The 21,646-nt window shown below is 38.8% G+C and overlaps 2 protein-coding genes across 5 annotated transcripts in view; one reads left to right on the top strand and one right to left on the bottom strand.

Moving 5' to 3' along the window:
• Positions 1 to 21,646, top strand: part of LOC141773667 (echinoderm microtubule-associated protein-like 6) — a 512,018-nt gene that overhangs the window by 114,082 nt on the left and 376,290 nt on the right. For all 4 annotated transcript variants that reach the window (XM_074645582.1, XM_074645580.1, XM_074645581.1 and 1 more), the window contains 5 exons: positions 731 to 893; positions 1,009 to 1,112; positions 2,028 to 2,181; positions 2,663 to 2,763; positions 4,229 to 5,509. In XM_074645582.1, the coding sequence (XP_074501683.1) occupies positions 731 to 893; positions 1,009 to 1,112; positions 2,028 to 2,181; positions 2,663 to 2,763; positions 4,229 to 4,253 (547 nt within the window). In that variant the 3' untranslated portion in view covers positions 4,254 to 5,509. The remainder of the gene's footprint in view (positions 1 to 730; positions 894 to 1,008; positions 1,113 to 2,027; positions 2,182 to 2,662; positions 2,764 to 4,228; positions 5,510 to 21,646) is intronic.
• On the bottom strand, positions 12,706 to 21,541 carry il22ra2 (interleukin 22 receptor, alpha 2). Its single transcript, XM_074645543.1, has 6 exons — positions 21,446 to 21,541; positions 20,285 to 20,405; positions 18,757 to 18,938; positions 17,946 to 18,088; positions 16,273 to 16,424; positions 12,706 to 15,114 (listed from the first exon to the last, which is right to left on the bottom strand). Exons 1-5 carry the CDS (start codon positions 21,507 to 21,509, stop codon positions 16,281 to 16,283), a joined length of 654 nt encoding a protein of 217 aa, XP_074501644.1. The 5' UTR covers positions 21,510 to 21,541; the 3' UTR covers positions 12,706 to 15,114; positions 16,273 to 16,280.

Here is a 21,646-nt window from a genome sequence, read left to right as displayed (position 1 = left end):
GCCAGAGCCCAAAGTGACACTTTCACAATGTTTCTTTAGTCCAACCAACAGTCAACATTATTACTAATACATTATTATTAACATTATTAAGGGGAAAAGCAGCAAATTTTGAAATGTTTTTACATGAAACATGACTTCAACCAGCAAAATAATTTCCAATGACTTTTCTGTCAATTAACTAATTGATTAATGGACTAATGTGTTCAGCTGTACTTGTATAAACTGTCGGGGAGATTCATTTATAACAAAACATCATATTTTACAAACTCTTCATATGTTTGTTTGTAAAAATTCTTAATTTGTAAAGTTACTAAAGCTGTCAGATAAATGCAGTGGAGTAGAAGTGGCATGAAAAGAAAATACTCAAGTAAAGTACCTCAAATGTGTACTAAAGTACAGTACTTATACAGTAAATGTTACGTTCCACCACTGACATAAAGCTAAAAAAAAGCAACCATCAAGAACAATCAAACCGAGGTCATAGAAGCAGGAGACTAAATGTATTTTCACAACACTGAAAATTTAGAATACAAACAACAGTCTCTGAAAATGTGCTGTATATTATGCTCAATCTGAATAAATATCAGTTCAACGGCCCATTGACACATCTTTTCCAGGCATTAAAAGATTTCACAGTTTCTGATCATCTGTACACCAGAATAGTTCTGAGTGTTGTCGGGAATAAGGGCCAGAATAATTGAATATCGCTGTATCTTTTGTTTGTGTTCAGGTTCAGTCCGGACCGGCGGCTGTTGGCGGTCGGTTCTGTGGAGAACACGGTGGATGTTTACGATGTGAGCGCAGGGCCGGGTCTGACCCGGCTGGTTTACTGCAGCGACATCCCGGCTTTCATCCTGCAGCTCGACTTCTCTGCTGACAGCTGTTACATACAGGTATACACACATATGTATATATACATATATATAGTGTATATATACAGTAATGTATATAGTATCTATCTATGACATAGCCACCCAACATGTTCTGTCTGTGTGTGTGTGTGTGCAGGTGTCCACAGGAGCTTATAAGCGGCAGGTATTCGAGGTTCCTTCTGGGAAGTTGGTGAGCGACCAGACCATCATCGACAGAATCACCTGGGCAACCTGGACCAGGTGACACACACACACACACACACACACACGCACACACACACACACACACACACACACACACACACACACACACACACACACACACACACAAACACACAGACTTAGAAGTCTGTGTTTTATCTGTAGCAGGCAAACATTGAACACCTCCAACATGCTTTCAGTAATACTATATTCTGTTCATCTAATGACGCACACCTGCAACATATTAGTTAATTATTTATTTGTTTGCACAAAATACAATTTAAATTCAATTATTATAAAAAATATAATTCGTACACAAAGACATTCACATACAAATACCACTTTAACCTGCGGATAATCAGATATATATTTATTTGAAGAAAACAAAAGCTTGAGTATGAGAGGCAGGAAGCTAAAAGCTTATAGAAAGACCTGTGTGTGTGTGTGTGTGTGTGTGTGTGTGTGTGTGTGTGTGTGTGTGTGTGTGTGTGTGTGTGTACATATATATATATATACATATATACTGTATATGTGTGTGTGTGTGTGTGTGTGTGTGTGTGTGCCTGTATATATATATGTATATATATATGTATATATATATATATATATACATATATATATACACAAAAAACACAATGAAATTTGTAAACAATAAGACAATAGTGCGATGATGCAGAGTGCAAAGGCTGCATGAGGTAGGTGGATATGACTGTATATACATTATATACAGCATGCTTAGATTTCTATTTGACATGTTATAAACATGTTATAAAATTGTGTATTCAAACTATGAAAATATATAATTTATATGTACAGTGCATGCTAAGTGTTACTGGGTTATTGCACAGGGATTGTTCATCTCCTACAGCTATTTGTAGTAGTAGTGGTAGTAGTAGTGGTAGTAGCAGTAGTAATAGTTTTGAAACAATACTTCTTGTCTTTTCTCTGCCTCAGCATCCTGGGAGATGAAGTTTTGGGGATTTGGCCTCGAAACGCCGACAAAGCTGAAGTCAACTGTGCGTGTGTGTCTCATGCCGGCCTGAACGTCGCCACTGGCGATGACTTCGGATTGGTCAAACTGTTCGACTTCCCCTGCACAGAGAAGTTTGTGAGTCGCCCACATTTTCATTTAAGGTTTTAAAAATATGTCTCAGTGGTGCCACAAGAATTTTAAATTTGTTACCGAATATTTTCATCACTTTTGACCACATGAAAAACACTTTTACATTCAGTGGTTATTTTCATATTGTGAAAACGTATGAAAATGGAGGAAATACAACATAAAAATGTGCATATTTTTGGTGGCAAAGGCAGTACAATGCATAGTAAGAGAGGCATGACAGTTTTTTATCCATATCCTAGTTATAACTTTAGCAAGCAAGATAAAAGAACTACTTCATGCTTCAGCTGAGATACATTTTCTGAATAGTTGGATTGAAACATGACAGGAGTAAAGTTTGGTATGATTACTTATATGAAATAGTATCAGCAAGTATCAGAAGTCACAGCACCCTATGAATGAGATTAAAATTTTTTTTTTATTGATTGTTGATTGAAGAGAAATGTGAGTATTCTTTTTTTCTCTGCAGGCCAAACACAAGCGCTACCTCGGCCACTCGGCTCACGTGACCAACATCCGCTTCTCCCACGAAGACAAATACGTGATCAGCACAGGAGGAGACGACTGCAGGTAAACAATCACCTGAAACACACAGCTACAACATGAAACATGTCATTTAGAGAGAGATTGAGCTCCACTGCACACAGTGTGTGAATGTTCAAGTTATGGCAATAGCAATTTTATTTATATTACACGTAAACTAAATGTGCTTTACATTTAAAGACAAAATATACACCGATCAGCCATAACATTAAGACCACTGACAGGTGAAGTGAATAACACTGATAATCTCGTTACAATGGCCCCTGGCAGTGGGTGAATGTAATAATCTGTGAGGAAGCACCTACTCCCTCACTCACTATTTGGTTAAACCAAGTGGGCTGGATCCCAGTTTTCTTTCTTTTCTTTGGTCTGTAGTTGAGTGGTTCATTGACTGACGGGGACTGAGTGGCTCCAGGTGTGTTCAGGTGTGCTCTGATTGCCCAGGTTCTCACTTCAGGTGTCTCCAGTCTCAGCTGACGGTAGTCCTCACCTGATAGGCCAGTTTGAACTGGAAGGGCGGGCTCTCAGGTTATATTAGTATGTGTGAAGGCAGAGGTTTTCTCTCAAAGAGCAGTACCAGACCTGTGGTGAGCGGGGTGTGTGAAGGCAGTGGTGGCCTAAAGGTAAGAGTCGGATGGTCTCCAGTTCAATCCCCCGGACCGGCAGGATACATTTGGGGGGGGGGGAGTGCAAAGCAGCGCTTGCCCCTCCCTCATTACCACCACTGAGGTGCCCTTGAGCAAGGCCCTTAACCCCAACCGCTCCAGTGGAGCTGCTCAGTGGCCAGCAGATCAGACCGTTGTTGTACTGCGCAGCTTCCAGGTGTAACTGTGTGAATGTGATCAGGGTGTTCCTGAAAAAGAGAGCATTGCTCTCAGTGAACCTGAAAAAACCTGAAAGGTTAAAAAAAAAAAGGCAGTGGATTTTTCCCTCCCCTGTGTTTTCCCTTATTTGATGTTTTTTTCCAGACTGAAAATAAAATCCTGCCTCATTTTTTCAGCATGCTTCCCTGTCAGCATAATGTTTTCTCTTCATAACCTTTCGCCTTGCTCTCCTGTGTCCACCTTACAACAAAATCTTTAGTAATAATCACACAAAATATTATTTTAGAACAGCTAAAGTTTGTAAAAATATTATTTCAGTGTTTATACACAGAAACAGCAGGAAAAATGGAAGAGATAAAGCTACAAAGAAATAAAATATGTCCCTATACATGTAACATGATTTTATTCTAACTTGTTTTGTGCCTTTTTTCATGCAAAGTATACTGTATGTATGTATGTCTAAAAATCACTGAAAATAGGAATGTTTTAAAATTTCTTTAAAATAATGTACATTTTTAAGGTCTGCAGACGTCACTATGTGAAAGCCCCACTTCAGCACTTTCAGTTGCTTTCCTCAGCTTGTCTCTACATGACGTGTAAATAAAGCTCCTATGAATGAGACAGATTAACTGTTAAACCGTGTTCTAATGTCTGTTTTTGTGTTGCAGCGTGTTTGTGTGGAAATGCCTGTAAAACGCAGAGACTTCTGCCGTCTGGTGACGCTTTTATCCAAAGCGCCTTAACAGCACCACAAGTGGATCCAGAAGGGAATCGAACCAGCGACCTTGAACCTTCGTTTTCAGAGTTTAGAAGCTGGAGATGGAAGAAGATGTTTTAGGTTCTGTTCTGGTGACGAGGCAGAAAACTTCCGACTGTAGCCGAACACCTGAGACGCTTCGTGATGGATCACGTGACCCTGAAAATGAACAAATGAAGAGACATAGAGAACCAGAGGAATCCTCGTGTGGTTTTTGTTGGTCTGAATTTTGTTTTTTGGTTCGTTTGGATTCACAACTGCACAGTTAGTCACAGTGAAGGAGAGGTTCAACTTACTGTCATCCATCTCCTCCTATCCTCGGTAGGCCTTGCACAGTGTTGTCACTGTAGTCGGTGAAACCTCGAGGATCATGTGACTGATGTGAAGTCACAGAAACAAAGAGGAGAGTGGTGGCTGGTGGTGGCTTGGCCTCCACCCCTTGGAGCATGACAAAGGAACAGAGGACCAAGACCACGGAAATCTCAGCCGGAATTTTTCGAACTGGAGTTTGGGAGAGGCGGTCGGAGGTCTACCGCTTCTTCTCCACGTCTCCACTTCTCCAGGGCACATAGGTTTAGTGTGGTTTTCCAAGCCACCTCCAGCACATAGACACATAGAAAAACCAGAACCCATTAGTCCAGGGGCCAGATGCATACAACTCTGTGTACACACAAGACAGAAATATGTATTAGTATTTGTCAGATGTATGAAGTTTTATGAGTCTCAGTCATTGTGGAAGTGGTCGCACGTGCACAAGCCTCATTTTCACTCCCAACGTGAGCCTTGGATAAATGTAAACACGCCCTTAAAGGTCCAGTGTGTAGGATCTGGCAACCAACTGAAGCCTCTTTTGTTTGTTTTCTTCTTTTCTTTGGGAGGGGGATATTTCATACATATTTTTTTTATTTGATCCACAGTTGAACTTATTTTGTATTCTGTCTGGTGCTACACTGAGAATGGTCAAAATGGACGAAAAATGGACGAAAATGTACAAATATTTATCTAGTGATGAGGTTTCAGATCGCAACCAACTGAAGCCTCTCCTGTGTGCCAAGCGTGTTGGAGAGCTACGGTGGCCGACGTGAAAACGCGAATGGCCTCTCTCTAGAGCCAGTTGTTGTGAAAGTAGCGTAGGTCATTTGGAGCGGAGCCAGTGCATAGTGTGTGTGTGTGTGTGTGTGTGTGTGTGTGTGTGTGTGTGTGTGTACGTGGGAAGTGAGTGGTGAAGCAAGAGAGAGAGAGAGCGGCACTGACGGGAGCGAGTAATGTTATCGACACAGGCCCAAGCAGGAAAAGTTAACACAGTTTGGTTTGTCCATTCTGGGCTACTGTAGGAACATGGCGGACTCCGTAGAGAGGATTCGCTCCCTATGTAGATATAAACGGCTCATTCTAAGGTAACGAAAACACAACGATTGTTATTATCAGGTGATTATACATTAAAGAAAACACACTTATTAATATTATATTCCATTTCTGCCAATAGATCCCCATAAATGTTACACATTGGTCCTTTAAAAGGACATTTTTTCAAGTCTATTTTAATATAATACAAATAACTATATGTCTATTACCGTTGAAAAGTTTGTAACCTGCTGCCACCAAAGCTTCATTGGGTACAGTCAGATGGCTGAGAGGACGACTCAAATGTCGGTACATTTGGTGTCTGAAATATACTGTTTTTTTTCTCTCTTTTAAAGTAGCTATTATTGAAGGAAAGATAAAAACATAAATTTAACAGCTGATTACAAACAGTAGTATACGTTGAAAGGGTTACTGGCTGCTGTTAATGTTCCTCTTCATGCTGGAAATGAAAAGATCCTAATGTGCTTTCAAATCCACAGTCCTCATTCTGTGCAAAAATACATTTTAAAGTTCAACTAAAGATACAATGAGGCTCCTGCAGACAGAGTTAAATAAATCCAGTGGTTAATGACAACAAAAATCAATTCTAGAAAATATGATATTTTTTGGCAAGGAGGTTGCTCATGCAGTGTTTCCATACCTAATAAACACTTGCAGGTGCTGACACCTGAATAAAAAAGAAAACAGCCCCAAATTCAGATTACATAAATGAGCCTATCACTTTAAAATTGATTAGCCTCCATAAACACCAGTGGTACTCTGATCCTTTACTTCAGTAAAAGTACTAATCCAACACTGTAAAAATACTCTGTTAAGTAAAAATCCTACATTTAAAATGTTACTTCAGTTAAAGTATGTAAGTATAATCAGGAAAATGTACTTCAAATATTAAAAATATAAAAATATCCCCTGTGACTGTTCTACTATTATAAATTCTATCATTCGATTATCATGTAATAATCATGTATCATGTAATATAAAAGCAGGATTGTACTCTTGTAGCTGGATGAGGTGGAGCTCATTTTGAACTATTAACTAATGATTATTTTCATTATGGATTAATCTGCTGATTATTTTCTCCATTCATCGATTGATTGTTTGCTTTATAAAAATAGTGAAAATAGTGAGAAATGTAGTGGAGTAGAAGTATAAAGTAGCATGAAAAAAAAGCACGTAAAATTTGTACTTGAGTAAATGTACTTAGTTACATTCCTCCATTGATAAATACTTAAGTCAGGAATTGGTGCTATAAATGTCTGATAAAATGTTAAGCGTTGTATTGATAACATTTTTATGAAGACAATTAATTACAAAAATCACAATACATCCCCAGAGCTTTTAAGGTGTTGAATAAAAGTATGGCTTTTCCTATAAAAAAAATAAATATATATATATATATATATATATTATGACTGTGAATTAGTCATTTTAAAATTTGACGAGTCCAAAATGAATGTTTCGTTTGTATCTGTGGAAGATATCAGATGGTTGGTTCCCACTTCTAACAAGGCTTGTGAGCCAAGTAGTATAGCGACGTTAGTATCACGTGGTGTCTCTGTGTCGTCAGTGATCAGTTGCCAGTTAGAGTGGAAAAAACTGATTAATGGCTGAGTTTGACGGTGAGCGCCCGGCTTCACTTTGGTACCAAGTGTTCGGCGATTAACTGCCTCAGCCATGCCTGGTTGCACTGACAACGGGTGTCTCCATCAGGCTGCACTGGATAAGTGAATATTTACCGTGGCAACAAGTGACAACTGACGTTAGCACATTAGCTGTCTTAGCTCAATCATCCGAACAACAGTAACCCATAAAATTACAATTTGGCATATTTCAACGAACCCTAACAGCCATAGTCCTTACAACCTTAAAGGGACTGTTTGTAACTTCTTACACGTATAAATCATTGCTGGTCGGTGTCCCGTGTGCGCTCGCGTGTGGCTACGCTGTTCAGACTCAGACTCCAACACAAACTACACAGAAGCACCAAAACCGCAAAGTTCTATCTAGTGAAGCCCGTCTGTTAAACCTTGTTGACCGCTAGCTTTGGTCTCCAGGACCAGAGTCTCTGCTGTCCTCTGCTCCTCTGCCTGCCTGCTTGGCTTCGCTCACACACCGCGCTCGTTCTCGCTCTTTCACTCCACTCTCACGTGCATGCGCGCACACTACACACTACAGAAGAGTTAGTTTAGCTCTGAGAATATCTAGTGAATGTACAGTAGACGTTTGTGCAGAAATAAATGCTGCAGCTCCTCCAGACCAACAGAGGTTTCCCGTGTCTTGTGAAGTGATGGGGCTCCGCAGCGAGAAACGTTATCGTCTCCGACCAAAACTCCGGTGTCTCCCCTGTTCCCTCCCTGGTTCCCACAGGAAAAGCCAACACTAGGATCAGCATTGATTCATGAAGAGACCTTCGTCTGGTCAGCTAACATTACTGCCAAGCAGCTGAAATATAGAGTGATATTGTGGTTTTAGCTGACGTGTGTCGCCTCACTGTTTTGTGCTCACATTAGTGATGGTTGCATCCAGTTACCTAACGTTATAGTTCCCCAAAACAATGTATAACGAAGATGTGCACCGGGGGGGGGGGAATAAGGGTTTATTTTGCGTAATCAGCGGGATTAACCAGGACAGTTTTGGTGAGTTTTATTTTCTTTCTGTTAGGTTTGAATGAAGTGTATTTTACGATGCTCCGCGCTAGAACAGCTGATCTCCCAGCTGAAACTACAGCGGCGGAGGAGGGCGAGGGTGTGTGTGCTAGTGTAGGCCTATAGCTACATGTTGCAAAATGACTTCATTACTCTACCACTAAAGATTCATCACTTGACACGACTGTCTGTCTGAGTCACTCCACTCGACCAAAAAATATGCAGGTTGTACAACAAACTGGCAACCACTTGTTGTGAAGTGAATGCAACAGAACGGGGGAGGGAGAATGCAACATGTAGTGGCTGAATGTTTTCAATGTTATCAATAGTACCTTTAAATATATAAAAGGAATAATTAAACTGTGATTGACACAACAGTTCTGTTCAATCTAAATGAATAATGTTTGCGTATTATTAGATTCTGTCTAATGATTTGTGTTTACAGATCTTTTATACATCTGCCTCCTGGACTCAGACACATCTCATAAACACTGATGATGCTGCATTCAGGTCACCTTTGAAAAAAAAAAAAAAAAAAACATGTGACATGTGACATTTCCAGAAGGTTTCCTAGCAAACTAAACCGATAAGACCATTTAAAGGACGAACTGTAACTGGTGGTCTGATCAAGCTGCTGAGATGGCACTGCTGTTAGAAATCATACAGATCATTAAGGACGTTATCTGCTGGGATCACTGGGAGGGGACAGTGGAATGGGAGAAAATCTCTGTTTCATATTTATAGAAGCGTCCTGAAGTTTGTCTGTAACTAAGAAAAGATTTGATTTAAAATCACGTTTCATTTCAAAGAGCCTTTACTGTATCTGTCGTTGGATATCATCACACTTAAGTGCCTTTCTGGATCTTTCTACCTATGTTTGTTTTCTTCTTTTTTTGGGGGAGGGGGATATTTCATACACATTTTTTTTTTTATTTAATCCACAATTGAACTTATTTTGTACTCTGTCTGGTGCTACACTGAGAATGTTCAAAGTTGTATTCATCCAAAATGGACGAAAATATAAAAAAATATTTTCTTTGCTGCTGCTTTTTGTTTAAAGATGTGAAACCTCCAAAGCATTGTGATCGTAAAACAACACAGGACATCTGAGGAAAAGAAATACATGTTAGGGAGGAATATTTATGGAAATATCTAAATGTTATTTATGCCTACATTTCAATGTGGATGAGTTTTCTGTGTCTGAACTTTTGAATATTAACTTGTAACTGTTGTGAAAAGTGTCTGTTTGTGTGAAGAAAAAAGTTCCAGATGTGACACACCTGGCTTGTTGACTCATTCACCTTTGACACACCCAATTTCCTGAGGTCAAAAGGTCCCTGAAGCAATCACCGAGGCAGGATTGTTTTTCTGTCCGAGAAGAAGGAAAATAAAATGTTTTCATTGACACGACAGATCACAGCCTGAAAAATCCACAATAAATGAAAGTTTTATACTTACAGCTGACGGGAATCTTCATTTCCTGCATCACTAATATATTTAAGTTCAGGGGTCAAAGGTCAGAAACGCAGCCAGCTGAAGATTCATTAGTAAAATAAAACATAATGTTACAGCGGGAAACTGTAGATTAAAGAAAACAATCTCACTATGGTAAATGGACATGCATTTACAGTATATAGCGCCTTTCTAGACTTTCGACCACTCAAAGCACTTTACCCTGCATGTATTATTCACACACACATTCATACACTGATGGCAGAGGCTGCCGTGCAAAGTACCAACCTGCCCATCAGGATCTGATGAGCCACAGCTGCCCCATATGCCCCATATGAAGCTGTTAGAATTTTAAAGGAGCACAAAGTGTATTTTTGCAGATTATGCAGAGACTGCTTTGAAAAACTCTCCGTATTGGTGTGTTCAAGGACACCCTGACATCTAAGTTTTGAGAGATCATGAGTTGTGTTGACAAACAATGAGAAAAAACGTGGAGGCTGTGAAAGTTATAATGTAAATTCAGACATTTCTTGCTGTAAAACGTTTGTTGCTGAGCAGCTGATTCTCAGAATTCAGACATTTGAGCGTCCCTGAAAGCTTCAACACGATAATATCACTCAACTAAACTCTGGCAGTGGAGGATTTTCTCTCTGAGAAATGAACTGAAAACCATTTAAATCTACAAAATGACAGTGAATTTAGAAATCATTTGAGAAATTATTCAAAGTATATTGCCATTTGAAAACTGGTGGAAAAAAAACTAAGATAAGAAATTCAAGTTTAGTCTTGTGAATAAAGCTTGGACATCAACAGTGACAGAAACACAATGCAATCATTTTATTTGTATTGCAATTTTCAAAGTACTGTACATACATAAAACAGAACAAAGCAATGGACATGGGGACAATTACAAATATCAATGTAAAAACTATAGAATTAGTGACAACAATGAACAATGAAATATGTGAAAACCAAAATAAACAAATATAAAAGCATCAGAAAAGTTAAAAGCATACAAGTGTGTTTTGAGGAGTGATTTAAAAAGGGGCAAAGATTCAGCAGGCCTGATCTCCTCAAGCAGAGCATTCCCAAGTCGAGGGGCTCTAACAAGAAATGCAATCACCTTTAGTTTTTAGCTGTGACTTTGGAACGGATAACAGTGTTTTGCCTGAGGACTTCAGGCAGCGTGTTTGGTCATAAGGAGAGGGCAGCTTGGAGATATAAAGGGGTGCCAAACCAGACAGTGCCTTAAAAGTGATTGGAAGTATTTTAAGATCAATTATAAAAGACACTGGTAGTCAATGTAAAAGACGCTAAAATATGTCTAATATGGTCACATCCCCAGAAAAATTTGAGCTTCAGAGACTTTGTTTCCTGAATTCTGGTGACTTTAAAACAATGAAAATAACAAAATAATAAGTACACTGCAACAGCATTTTTATGTTAAACGTCTAATTTTACCTTTAAATCTCAGGAAAGAAGACTGAATAATTCACCACTCTTTGCGTGTGAATATCTAGCATAAACTAATATTCATCAGTTATAATTCATTTTTTGCCCCTGCTGTCCCATTTCTGGTATTTTACATGCTGTACAGTGCCAGGAACAGGTTAAAAAAAAAATGGGAGAAATACGAATTGTGACCCAGGGAGGAAACCGGGAGAGGGCAATGAAAAACGAAAGTCTCCCGGGAAAATTGGAGGCTTGGCAAATATACTGTTTTGGCCCATCTGCCAGATACTGGGATACGTCTGGGAGGTAAGGGATTCAGTTATAAAACTATGAGTGATACATGGTTGTTAATTTATAACTTACCGTGCATTAAGTCACAATATCAATGATGCTGAATTCATTATTAAATAATGTTGTGAACTTCAGATGGGTCTCATACAGTATATCAGTAATACATTAGATCATCACTAATGTTTGTTGAGTCTTATTGGACCCATCACATTCAGACTCTGATGTGGGGGGGCAGTGCCAGCCCCGGCCACCACTTTGGCCCCAGCCCTGGCAGACAGACGTAAGCAGACAGACAGACAGACAGACACAGAAACACAGAGAGAGAGATGGATAGTAAACAGCAGAGGATCAGAAGCAGCAGAAAGATGCGCTTCTGATGTGAACAGCCAGGCTTCAGCTCGTGCGGAGATTAATAGCGCAACGCTTCCCTTCACTACGGGAACCCACGCAGCACAAATCCGCTGGCTCTGCGCTGTTATGTATCACCATTATGAATCTCCCAGAGAACCTGATATGGAGAGGGCAGAGGAGATCTGGCAGCTTGTGAGAAGCTCCGGTACGAATGAAAAAGTCACGGTACGCCAACGAGTAAAATGAGTAAAATACTGCGTACCGCTACGTACCAGCCCACTTCGAACACTGCTCATCTCTCATGACATGTTGTCGAGCCAGGCAGCCCATAATGCTTACCGCAAACTCCACTCTCCCTCCCTCATCTCTCTCCCTCTCCTCCTCACTGTGGCTGCCCGGCACAGAGCGATTGGGCCAGCCCAGTGTCAATTAAGGAAAGAAATGGGCCGATTTACCTGTTTTATGGGCCAAAACAAAAAAATAAATAAATAAATACGTCGGCCCAAAAGGACATCAGCCCACCGGGAAAACGCCCGGTATGCCAGATGGCCAGTCCAGCCCTGGGACGGACATGAGGTCACAGTGTCCTTTGACCACCAAAATCAATTCAGTTCATGCTTGAGTCCAAATGGATGTTAGTGCCAAATTTATAGAAATTCCCTCCAAATGATTCTGAGATATCGTGTTCGCAAGAAATGGACGTACGGGACAGACAGATAATGTGAAAACATAATGCCTCCAGCCACGGCTGTCAAATATAGAATAACTTTAAAGTTTCAACCAACTAAAAAAGGTTAACTTAAACTTATGAGACAGAATAAACCATTGTAAATAGTGTATTTTATTTAGGCTTTTATTTGTAACCTGACACACAACAAATACACGATACATTCTCAAAGTCTTGCATGTGATATTTTGGCACAGTTTTTCCGCAAGAAAGGTTTCTGCTAAAAGTTAGATGACATTCATTGAGTCTTGCTGTACCGGAGGGAAAACAAGTACAAATTGTTGTCACAGTGTTAACTTATAACTTGTGCAAACCACGTCTTTCCCATCAGTGAATCAATGAAATGTTTCTCCATTCACAGGAAACAAACAGAAATGTTAAGACAAAAAAACAACAACATACAATTGCTAAATACCCTCAGAGAAAGCTCAAGATATTAGTGTTTCAGTCTGTGTAATTCACTGATGTCATGTCATATGATTTCTGGTTACTGAAAAGTTCACATGAACCGCTATACTTCACTGTGCTTGTAGTGTGTCTGTAGTGACAAATAAGCTTTGCTTCATGAAAATGAAAAAAGATACCAAAACAAAAATAAATAAACAAAAAAATCTTAACCCAAGGTCCACTCACTAGCTTTCTGCGAAGCTTTGAACCACATTTTACATCAGCAGCAGCAGGAGCAGCAGCGGCAGATTAAGTTTGCTAAGTGATTCACTGAGGGACAAAAGCTGGTAAGAGGACCTTGAGTTAAGATTATTTGGTCAAACTAGTATTTCTAATCAACTAGCACAAACAAAATGTATTAAAAAAAAGCTCTTCTTTAGCGAAACAATGTGTTAAAGGGGACATATTATGCTCATTTTATTATGCTCTACTAGAACATGTTTACATGCTTTAATGTTCAAAAATGTTGTGATGAAATGTTGTCTGAAACACTCCTTTTTAGCGCCTGTTTCCCCCTCCCTCCCGAGAAAGCCCAGTCTGCTCTGATTGGCTTGTATTCGAAACCGCCTACTACATACTACTGATGAACGCAGTATGCAGTATACAGTATACAGTACAGACTGCTTACTATGTTCCTCAGTAGAATACAGTATGAAACAGTTAAAGCGATGTATTTTGCAGTATGCTAGGTCAGGTTTTAGCCTTTAAACCAGCTCTTAAAACACTGGACACAAAACAAACTCGTACCACTATTACTATATTATCAAAAAATACAACTCAGACAAACAGGATCATCAATGAGGGGAGACGGTAAATATAAAACATTGATCCACAACCTTTACTCAAACTGCTTTTTCAGTTACAGTAACTAAATACTGGACTGATAACCATACAGATATTAGAGTAATATTAAAAAAGCCACTGCCTGCTGCTCTGTAGCCGGTCTGTGAATTTGACTGGCTCTCCAGCGAGCTACACCCGCGGGCGATTGTTGCATTTTTTAACTCCAAAAAGGCAGATATCCACAGGTTCCCTTTAATTTTAAAATGGACATCTGTGTTGTGATATTTAAACAAACTATCCGTCAACAAGGAAATGAAAGCGTCTCGTCTACAGATCGGTCTCTAGAGAGAGCTCCAGCCAGCTCATAGCGGTCTGTGAGCATGACCACCCGGCTGGCGAGGTAGCGACCCCGTCAGGCGCTAGCTTGCTGTAACGGCAGTTTGTGGAGTATCTAAACTCCGAAAATGTTGGAACAAATGTTCAATTCGCCGTCTAATATTGGTAAAAAATGTCAATATTCAAAATCTACACAGTTGATTTCTCGCCGCAAAATATTTTCAGAAGTGAATTTGGTGACGAAATAGCTACGAAAAATGTAAAAAAAAAAACTAGCTGTTTTTGGTTGCTGTTGTTGTGACCATGGACCTGTACCAGTCCAGCGCTTTGCATTGTGGGATACAGTAGACGAGGTAGACTGGTCCGATGCATACTGGAGATTTTTTCCAAACTGTAGATTTTGCTTTAGTTTGCATACTGCATACTACATGCTACATTTTGGCCAATTCTGTACATCCTGCTATAGTAGTATAGTATGAGGTTTCGGATACAGCCACTGTGCATCTTTGCAAAGGTGGTTCTCAAGCTGTGGGCAGTATATTCTAATGAGCCTGCATGTGACATAGGAAGGGGAGCCAAATCTGAATGACCTGTTGAATGACATGTTTTCTGATCTACGCAGCCCACAAAAAAACGACTGGGTTGTCTTATTTCGCAGTTTTGTGGGTTGGAAGGTACTCCTGACATGTGCACAAGATAACAAGAAGAAAAAGTTAATTTTTCATGATATGTCCCCTTTAAATCATTCAAGTAGTGTACAAATGAAATGGAAGTTTACCTTCACAGTTCAACATGTCAGATCCTTAATGCTTTTAAGAATAAAGTGCATCACATTTATTGGCACGGATATTTATGGCTGCAGCCGTCGAGGTAGCGATGAATAATTAAAGCTGAACTGATGGATGAGGAGTCCAGTCATCATCAGTGTGTCAAGTTGGTAGAGTTTGTCTACAGCAAAGAGAAGGAAAAAATAAGGAGAGGGAGAGAAAAGACAGAAAGATTAATGAAACGCACGAAAGAAAAACTGTTCAGTATTACATTATCAGCGCGCAAAGGGTGGGGTGAGCAGAGGTGATTATAGTCATTATGGAGAAACTCTCCTGCTAAGATTTCTCCTCCAGGTGATTGTTGTGCAACAGCAGATACTTGACTTCTCATTCGGTAACCTTTTGTTACAGCAGAGAGGTTACCTTTCACTCTCCAACAATACGGTCCAGCTCAGACACAATCACACAAAGCAAACACTTGTACCATGTTCTCACGGATAATGTGACTCTCTGCTGCAGTGATCTGCACAGTGGTTGTCTTTTGACTAGGGCTGTCAATCAATTACAATATTTAATCGTGATTAATCCTATGATTCTCCATAGTATCCATTTTTATCTGTTTAAAATGTACCTTAAAGGGAGATTTGTCAAGTATTTAATACTCTTATCAACATGGGAGTGGGCAAATATGATTGTTTTATGCAAATATGTATATATTTATTATTGGAAATCAATTAACAACACAAAACAATGACAAATATTGTCCAGAAACCCTCACAGGTACTGCATTTAACATAAAAATATGCTCAAATCATAACATAGCAAACTCAAACCCAACAGGCAACAACAGCTGTCAGTGTGTCAGTGTGCTGACTTGACTATGACTTGCCCCAAACTGCATGTGATTATCATAAAATGGACGTGTCTGTAAAGGGGAGACTCGTGGGTACCCATAGAACCCATTTTCAGGTCAAGGGACCCCTTTGAAAATCGCCATGCCAGATTTTCCTCACCAAAATTTAGCCTAAGTTTGGAGCGTTATTTAGCTTCCTTCGGGAATCTATGGATGCATTAGGTTTTCTAGCTTCATATGATACCAGTATATTCACTCTCGCTTTAAAACTGAGCCGGCTACAACCTAAAAACCGCAAGTTGCGTTAAAGAAATTATTGGCGTTAAAACGAGTTTGCGTTAGGGCGTTATTATAGCTTTGACTTTGGCAGCCCTACTTTTGACTCAACATGTTAACAAACAGAAAATGTGTAGAAATAATGAGAGTTTCTGGAGGAGATCCCAACACTGCCAGGTGCAGCATATGAGTGCATGTGCTTGTTCATACCTGTGTGGTCAGAGCGTAGTGACACATTTCACCGAGCTGCGAGCGCTACTCTTGAGGGGGATCACGGTCTGGACTTGGAGGCAGTATTTGGTCTTGTGCTTCAGCTCTTTCAGAGTCAGCTTGTTAGAGCAGCAGTCCATCTCAATCACCTCCTGAAGAGGAGAGAATAAGTCAGCAGACAGTGAGAGAGGGTTTTGTTTTGGACTATGATACATAGTACACGTGAAACAATCTTTACATAAGATATTGTGCAGTGACAGCAAAGAAATTATACGTAGGAAAAATGTATGTTGTGTTTCTTTGTGTTGTTCTCTTTTTGTTGTTGTTATTGTTCTTGTTTGTGTTGTTCTTCTTCTTCTGCTTTTCCTCTTCCGCCTCCTCTCCCTCTTCTTCTTCCTCTTCTATTTCATAACAGTAGTAGTGGTGGTTTGAATGTAATTTGTTTCTAGTCTACACATTGAATTGTTAAATTGTATTTGTTCCAGGCTCCAGGAAAAATCAATGTTCTTTAACAAGATGGTGATTCTTTCAGTGCTGAAAGTTCAAGCGACTAGTCGATCGACAGAACATTATCTTCAACAATTTTGATAATTGTTGAATAGTTAAAGTCAAGCAAAACCAGCAGTCATTTTCTGATTCCAGCGTTTCAAACGTGAGGATTTGCTGCTTTTTTTCTGTTTCATAAACGGAATATATTTGGACTTCTGGACAGACAAAACAAGACATTTGAAGACGTCATCTTAGAGTCATGTGACATTTTTAACATCTGGCAAACTGAGACCGGCATTTTTCCTACATTTTAAAGACTAAATGGCTAATTGATTGATTGAAAAAAAAAAAACACTGACAGATTAATCGATAATGAAAGTAATTGTGAGTTGTAGCCCTAAAATCTGTATTTTACAGGCTCACCTAAAGCATTACATTACATTAATTTAGCTGATGCTTTTATCCAAAGCGACTTACAATAAGTGCATTCAAGAAATAGCGGAAATAAGAATGTTGTTGAAAGATAAGCTCAATTTACGCCTAAGTAAATATTCACTAATCATCTATTATTTAAAAACATTTTTCTTGATTAACTGTTTGCCTGCAGACAAATTTTCCATTTCTGCATGTTCAGATAGCCTGCTGCACTAGCGCTGTGAATCAACTGAACACCATGCAATTAGTAGATTCTGTCACATGTATTTTATTAATTATATTAATATTATTATATTATATATATTATTATTATTATATTATATATTATATATATTATGAATATATTATAATTATATTCATACAATGAACACGTGAAGTAAAGGCTAGTGTGCAATAAAGAATTAGAATTAGAATTATACTAAAATAAATAAATAAATATATTTAAGAAATATGAATGATTAAAATTCATGATGAAAAAAATTTAATATAGGTATTAAAAATGCTAAAGTGTGTATTGGGCTGGTGTGTTGGTGAGCAGTGCGATTTTTCAGTGTACACAAATGTAAACTATACAAGTGCAAACGTGTGTGTGTGTGTGTGTGTGTGTGTGTGTGTGTGTGTGCACGCTTGTAATTATCACATTATGGGGACATCGATCTGTTTACACAGTCATGTACTGGGGACCTCAGACTTTATGGGAACGAAAATGAGGTGTGTGTGTGTGTGTGTGTTTGTATGTGTGTATGTACCTCCTCTCCACTGGTGTGCATGAGGTAGATGTTGTAGTGCAGACTGTTTGGCATCTTCCGGACGAGCAGCCTGGGGGGCTTCACACGGACCACAATCCCTTGCTCCGTGAGGTTCAGCCTCAACACAGGAGAGCTGATTTTGGCTGCAGATACATTATAAGGATCTTGTTTAGTTTCTTTTTTTGCACGGTGATGAAGCACAAAATCAAAGTCATAAAAGAGTGACAGAGTACAAAAAAAGTCAGGAAGGAAAAGGTGATTATTTTTATGTTGTTTCTGGGCTTTGTTTCGAAAGAACTTTGCCTTGCAGGTTGGGGGGGCTGAGTTACCAGACAGCATCACAGATTTATCACGTTTTCTATATTTTAAAAATTACTTGAATTAAATATATTTATTTTAAAATACTGTTGCAATGAGTGGGACCAGGATCGATTGATAGTATAATAAAGTGACTGTATTGTACATATAATTTAGCAAATTATACTTTTTGAGTTTTTAAAATTAACTATCTAAACTTAAAAAAGTGGATTTATTAAGTTACTCTGTATAAAGATCTTAAAACCTGAAATCTTGTGTGTTGCCTCTCCTTGAGTGAAATATTTTAGTACGTTTCCACTCCTGGTAATTCTAAATAAAGAGCTAGTCATACCAGCTTCTGTTACAGATCGAAGAAGATATTCTTTTGTCGGTCGTTGCATCAGTTTGGGGAAGCAAGTAGACAAAGAAGAAGAGGATGCAGATGATGAGGAGGAGGAGGAGGAGGAGGAGGAGGAGGAGGAGGAGGAGGAGGAGGAGGAGAGTAAACACTCACAGTCCCAGCGTGGGCTGAACCTCGGGGAGAGGACCCAGGCTGATTTGCTGGACGGCTGGGAGGAAGCGTGCACTCTTGCGTAGTACCACTCCCTGAGGTCAGAGGTCATGTCGCTGAGGTCACAATGGTGCCTCTGGATCCCCTGACAGCCTTCCACGTCCAACCACTGAGGCTCGCCATAACTGAGGAGCAGAGAGTGGGACAGACACAAACACAGAGTTTATTTCACAACATGGATCGTAGTTACATGTCTTACTGGCAGTACTGGAAGAAGTACTCTGATCTTTTACTTAAGTGAAAGTAGCAATACTACAATGTAGAGATACTCTGTTACAAGTAAATGTGATGCATTCAAAATGATCTTTTACTTGAGTAAAAAGTACAAAAGTATTAGCCTCACAATATAGTTAAATTACCAAAAGTAAAAGTACTCATTGTGCAGAATAGCCCATTTCAGAATAATGTATTTTATGATATTGTATTATAATTATTGATGCATTAATGTGTTCACCACGTTAATGTTGCAGCTGGTAAAAATTGAGCTAATTTTAATTTAATCATATACTGCTGGGTAGCTTGTGAATTTACCCCGAGGATCAATAAAGTCTTATCTTAACCTGTAATAATACATCATAATTTATTTGTTGATTGTTTGTATTATTAATCTGAATTTGCAAAACTAACTAACTAATTAGAGTTATCAAATAAATGTAGTGGAGTAAAAACTATTTGCCTCTGAATTACCTCAAAATTGTGCTTAAGTACAGTACATGACCTACATTACATACGTTACTTTCCACCACTTCCTACACTGCAATACCTTTCTTTATTTTAAAACAATTTGTTTATTAAGATTTTCCATTTTTTCTACAACAAGAAATAAAATACAATCACTACGAACAGCGGGGGTGAACAAACCCCTCACTACCACCCCCAAATGTCCATAATGGAAAAGAAAGGAGGAAAAATAAATAAAAAAGAAAATTATTTTTAAAAAAAATAAAAGGAAAAGAAAACAAGAAACTAAACAATAAATAAATGAACGAGTAAATTAATTAATTAATTATAAAAAATATAATAAGTAGTTCAGTGTTCGGTGCAACATTCAAGACCTTTCTTTAAAAAAAGATTTGATTTATCACTGAGGTGAGATTATTCGCTGGAAGACAGAATTGTTTTTCAGTTGAAATGATATCACTCCACTGGTAGACGAGCTAATCACCCAACAACAGACTTCATGACTGGTTGAAATGTAATTTTGGAAGTAAGGAAAGCTTTGTGACACTTTCTTCTTTTGTTGAATATATTCTTCTCAAATCTTTTAAAAAGTCATCCCATAATTACAGAAAAAGAAAGAAAGAAACTCTGTGAATGTTTGCACTGTTAAATGTAGAGCTGCTGTACGTGTGTGTGTGTGTGTGTGTGTGTGTGTGTGTGTGTGTGTGTGTGTGTGTGTGTGTGTGTGTGTGTGTGTGTGTGTGTGTGTGTGTGTGTGTGTGTGTGTGTGTGTGTGTGTGTGGTGTCTCACATCTTCCACTGGACGTAGTATTGCAGTGAGCTGTCGTTGGCGGGTCGAGTCCAGTGCAGAATGTTTCTGTAGTCCACAGAGTCAAACCTCACCTGGGTGGGTGGAGCGAGCATCTCTGGAACTGAGGAAGTTATTGATTACATAGCGGTTTATGAGGACATAAGAGCATTAATTAAATGAATAAAAACATGTGAGTGATTGGTTATTTGGTGCTGGTTAGCAAAATAATAATGGTTCATATTATACAGCAGCTCTTAAGTAAAGAATAAAAACAGATTTACGGTAAAACACAGAAAAATGACAATAACAAACAGAGTAAAACACATTAAAAATGAGTGGAGAAAGTGTGAAAATAAAGATGCATCCATTCATGTGCTCTGAAATTATCTTAAAAATTCAATATTTGGTGGGACAGAAGAGATTTCCTGAGCCTTTGAGTGACTCTTGAAGGATTCGTATGTGGCCACATTAAATGCAGTTTTTTTATTATTATTGTTATTTTGCAGATCAGTGATGTTTCAAAGACAATAAAAGAGAAAGAAAAAGATCTTTTTGCAAATGTTTTTCAAGAATTTAGTCATCTCTCTGGTCCGAACCAGGACTCCTTAGAAAGACTTTCACACTGCAGCAGCATCAATGCATTCCATTGTTCCTGAAAACTCGGGCGCTTGTTTTTTTCAAACCTGGCATGGAATTTAGTTCCTCGAAAGATGTCATTCTATCCTGAGCTGGCCCTAATGTAGGTCAAATTTGTTCTTGTATTGTTGACAATTGATAATTACTGGCATTTTGTTAATTTTTACTGAAAGATTTACTTAGAAAGATTCAGAGACAGAGAACTTACTGTTTGTTAGTTGTACATTTATGATTCACTTAATTTACAGCTTAATTGAGTCCTATTCTGTTGCAGGAAATCTTGTATTTGTGAGTTCTGTTATTGGTTGGTTTGTTTATATTAGTAACCAATACATTAAAGGTACAATCCTTGATTTTGTGATAGCACCCATAAACCTGTGAATTTCTTCTCAGCTGAGCGTTGATGTTTTAAACTCAACATAGTCAAAATATGAAGGGTGATCTGAGAGGTGTGATTTTTAAATCAAATCAGTCAGACGATAACAATCCATATTTCATATAACATAGAAATATATCCGAGGTTACCTTGAGCTGTGACGCAGACGGCCAGGTTCCCCAGCAGCACGGCTCCGAGCAGCAGACGAGTCATGACGTTGATGCTGTTGGAGGACGACAGACACACTGAACTGATGCTGCAGACGACGCGGCCGCCTTATATACCATCAACTTCCTCTTTTAAAAGGGGAGGACACTGCGACAACGTTACACGCTTTGACGCAGAAGTAC

Source organism: Sebastes fasciatus, chromosome 9, assembly GCF_043250625.1.
Source record: "Sebastes fasciatus isolate fSebFas1 chromosome 9, fSebFas1.pri, whole genome shotgun sequence".
Taxonomy (NCBI): Eukaryota; Metazoa; Chordata; class Actinopteri; order Perciformes; family Sebastidae; genus Sebastes; species Sebastes fasciatus.
This window is presented reverse-complemented; position numbering and strand designations above follow the sequence as displayed.

Excerpts from the sequence above, each read along its gene's own strand:
- il22ra2 (XM_074645543.1), bottom strand. The coding sequence starts at position 21,509 with ATGACTCGTCTGCTGCTCGGAGCCGTGCTGCTGGGGAACCTGGCCGTC. Across the intron at positions 20,406-21,445 it reads CGTCTGCGTCACAGCTCAAG|TTCCAGAGATGCTCGCTCCA; the intron begins GTAACCTCGGAT and ends TAACTTCCTCAG. Across the intron at positions 18,089-18,756 it reads GTTCAGCCCACGCTGGGACT|CCAAAATCAGCTCTCCTGTG; the intron begins GTGAGTGTTTAC and ends ATGTATCTGCAG.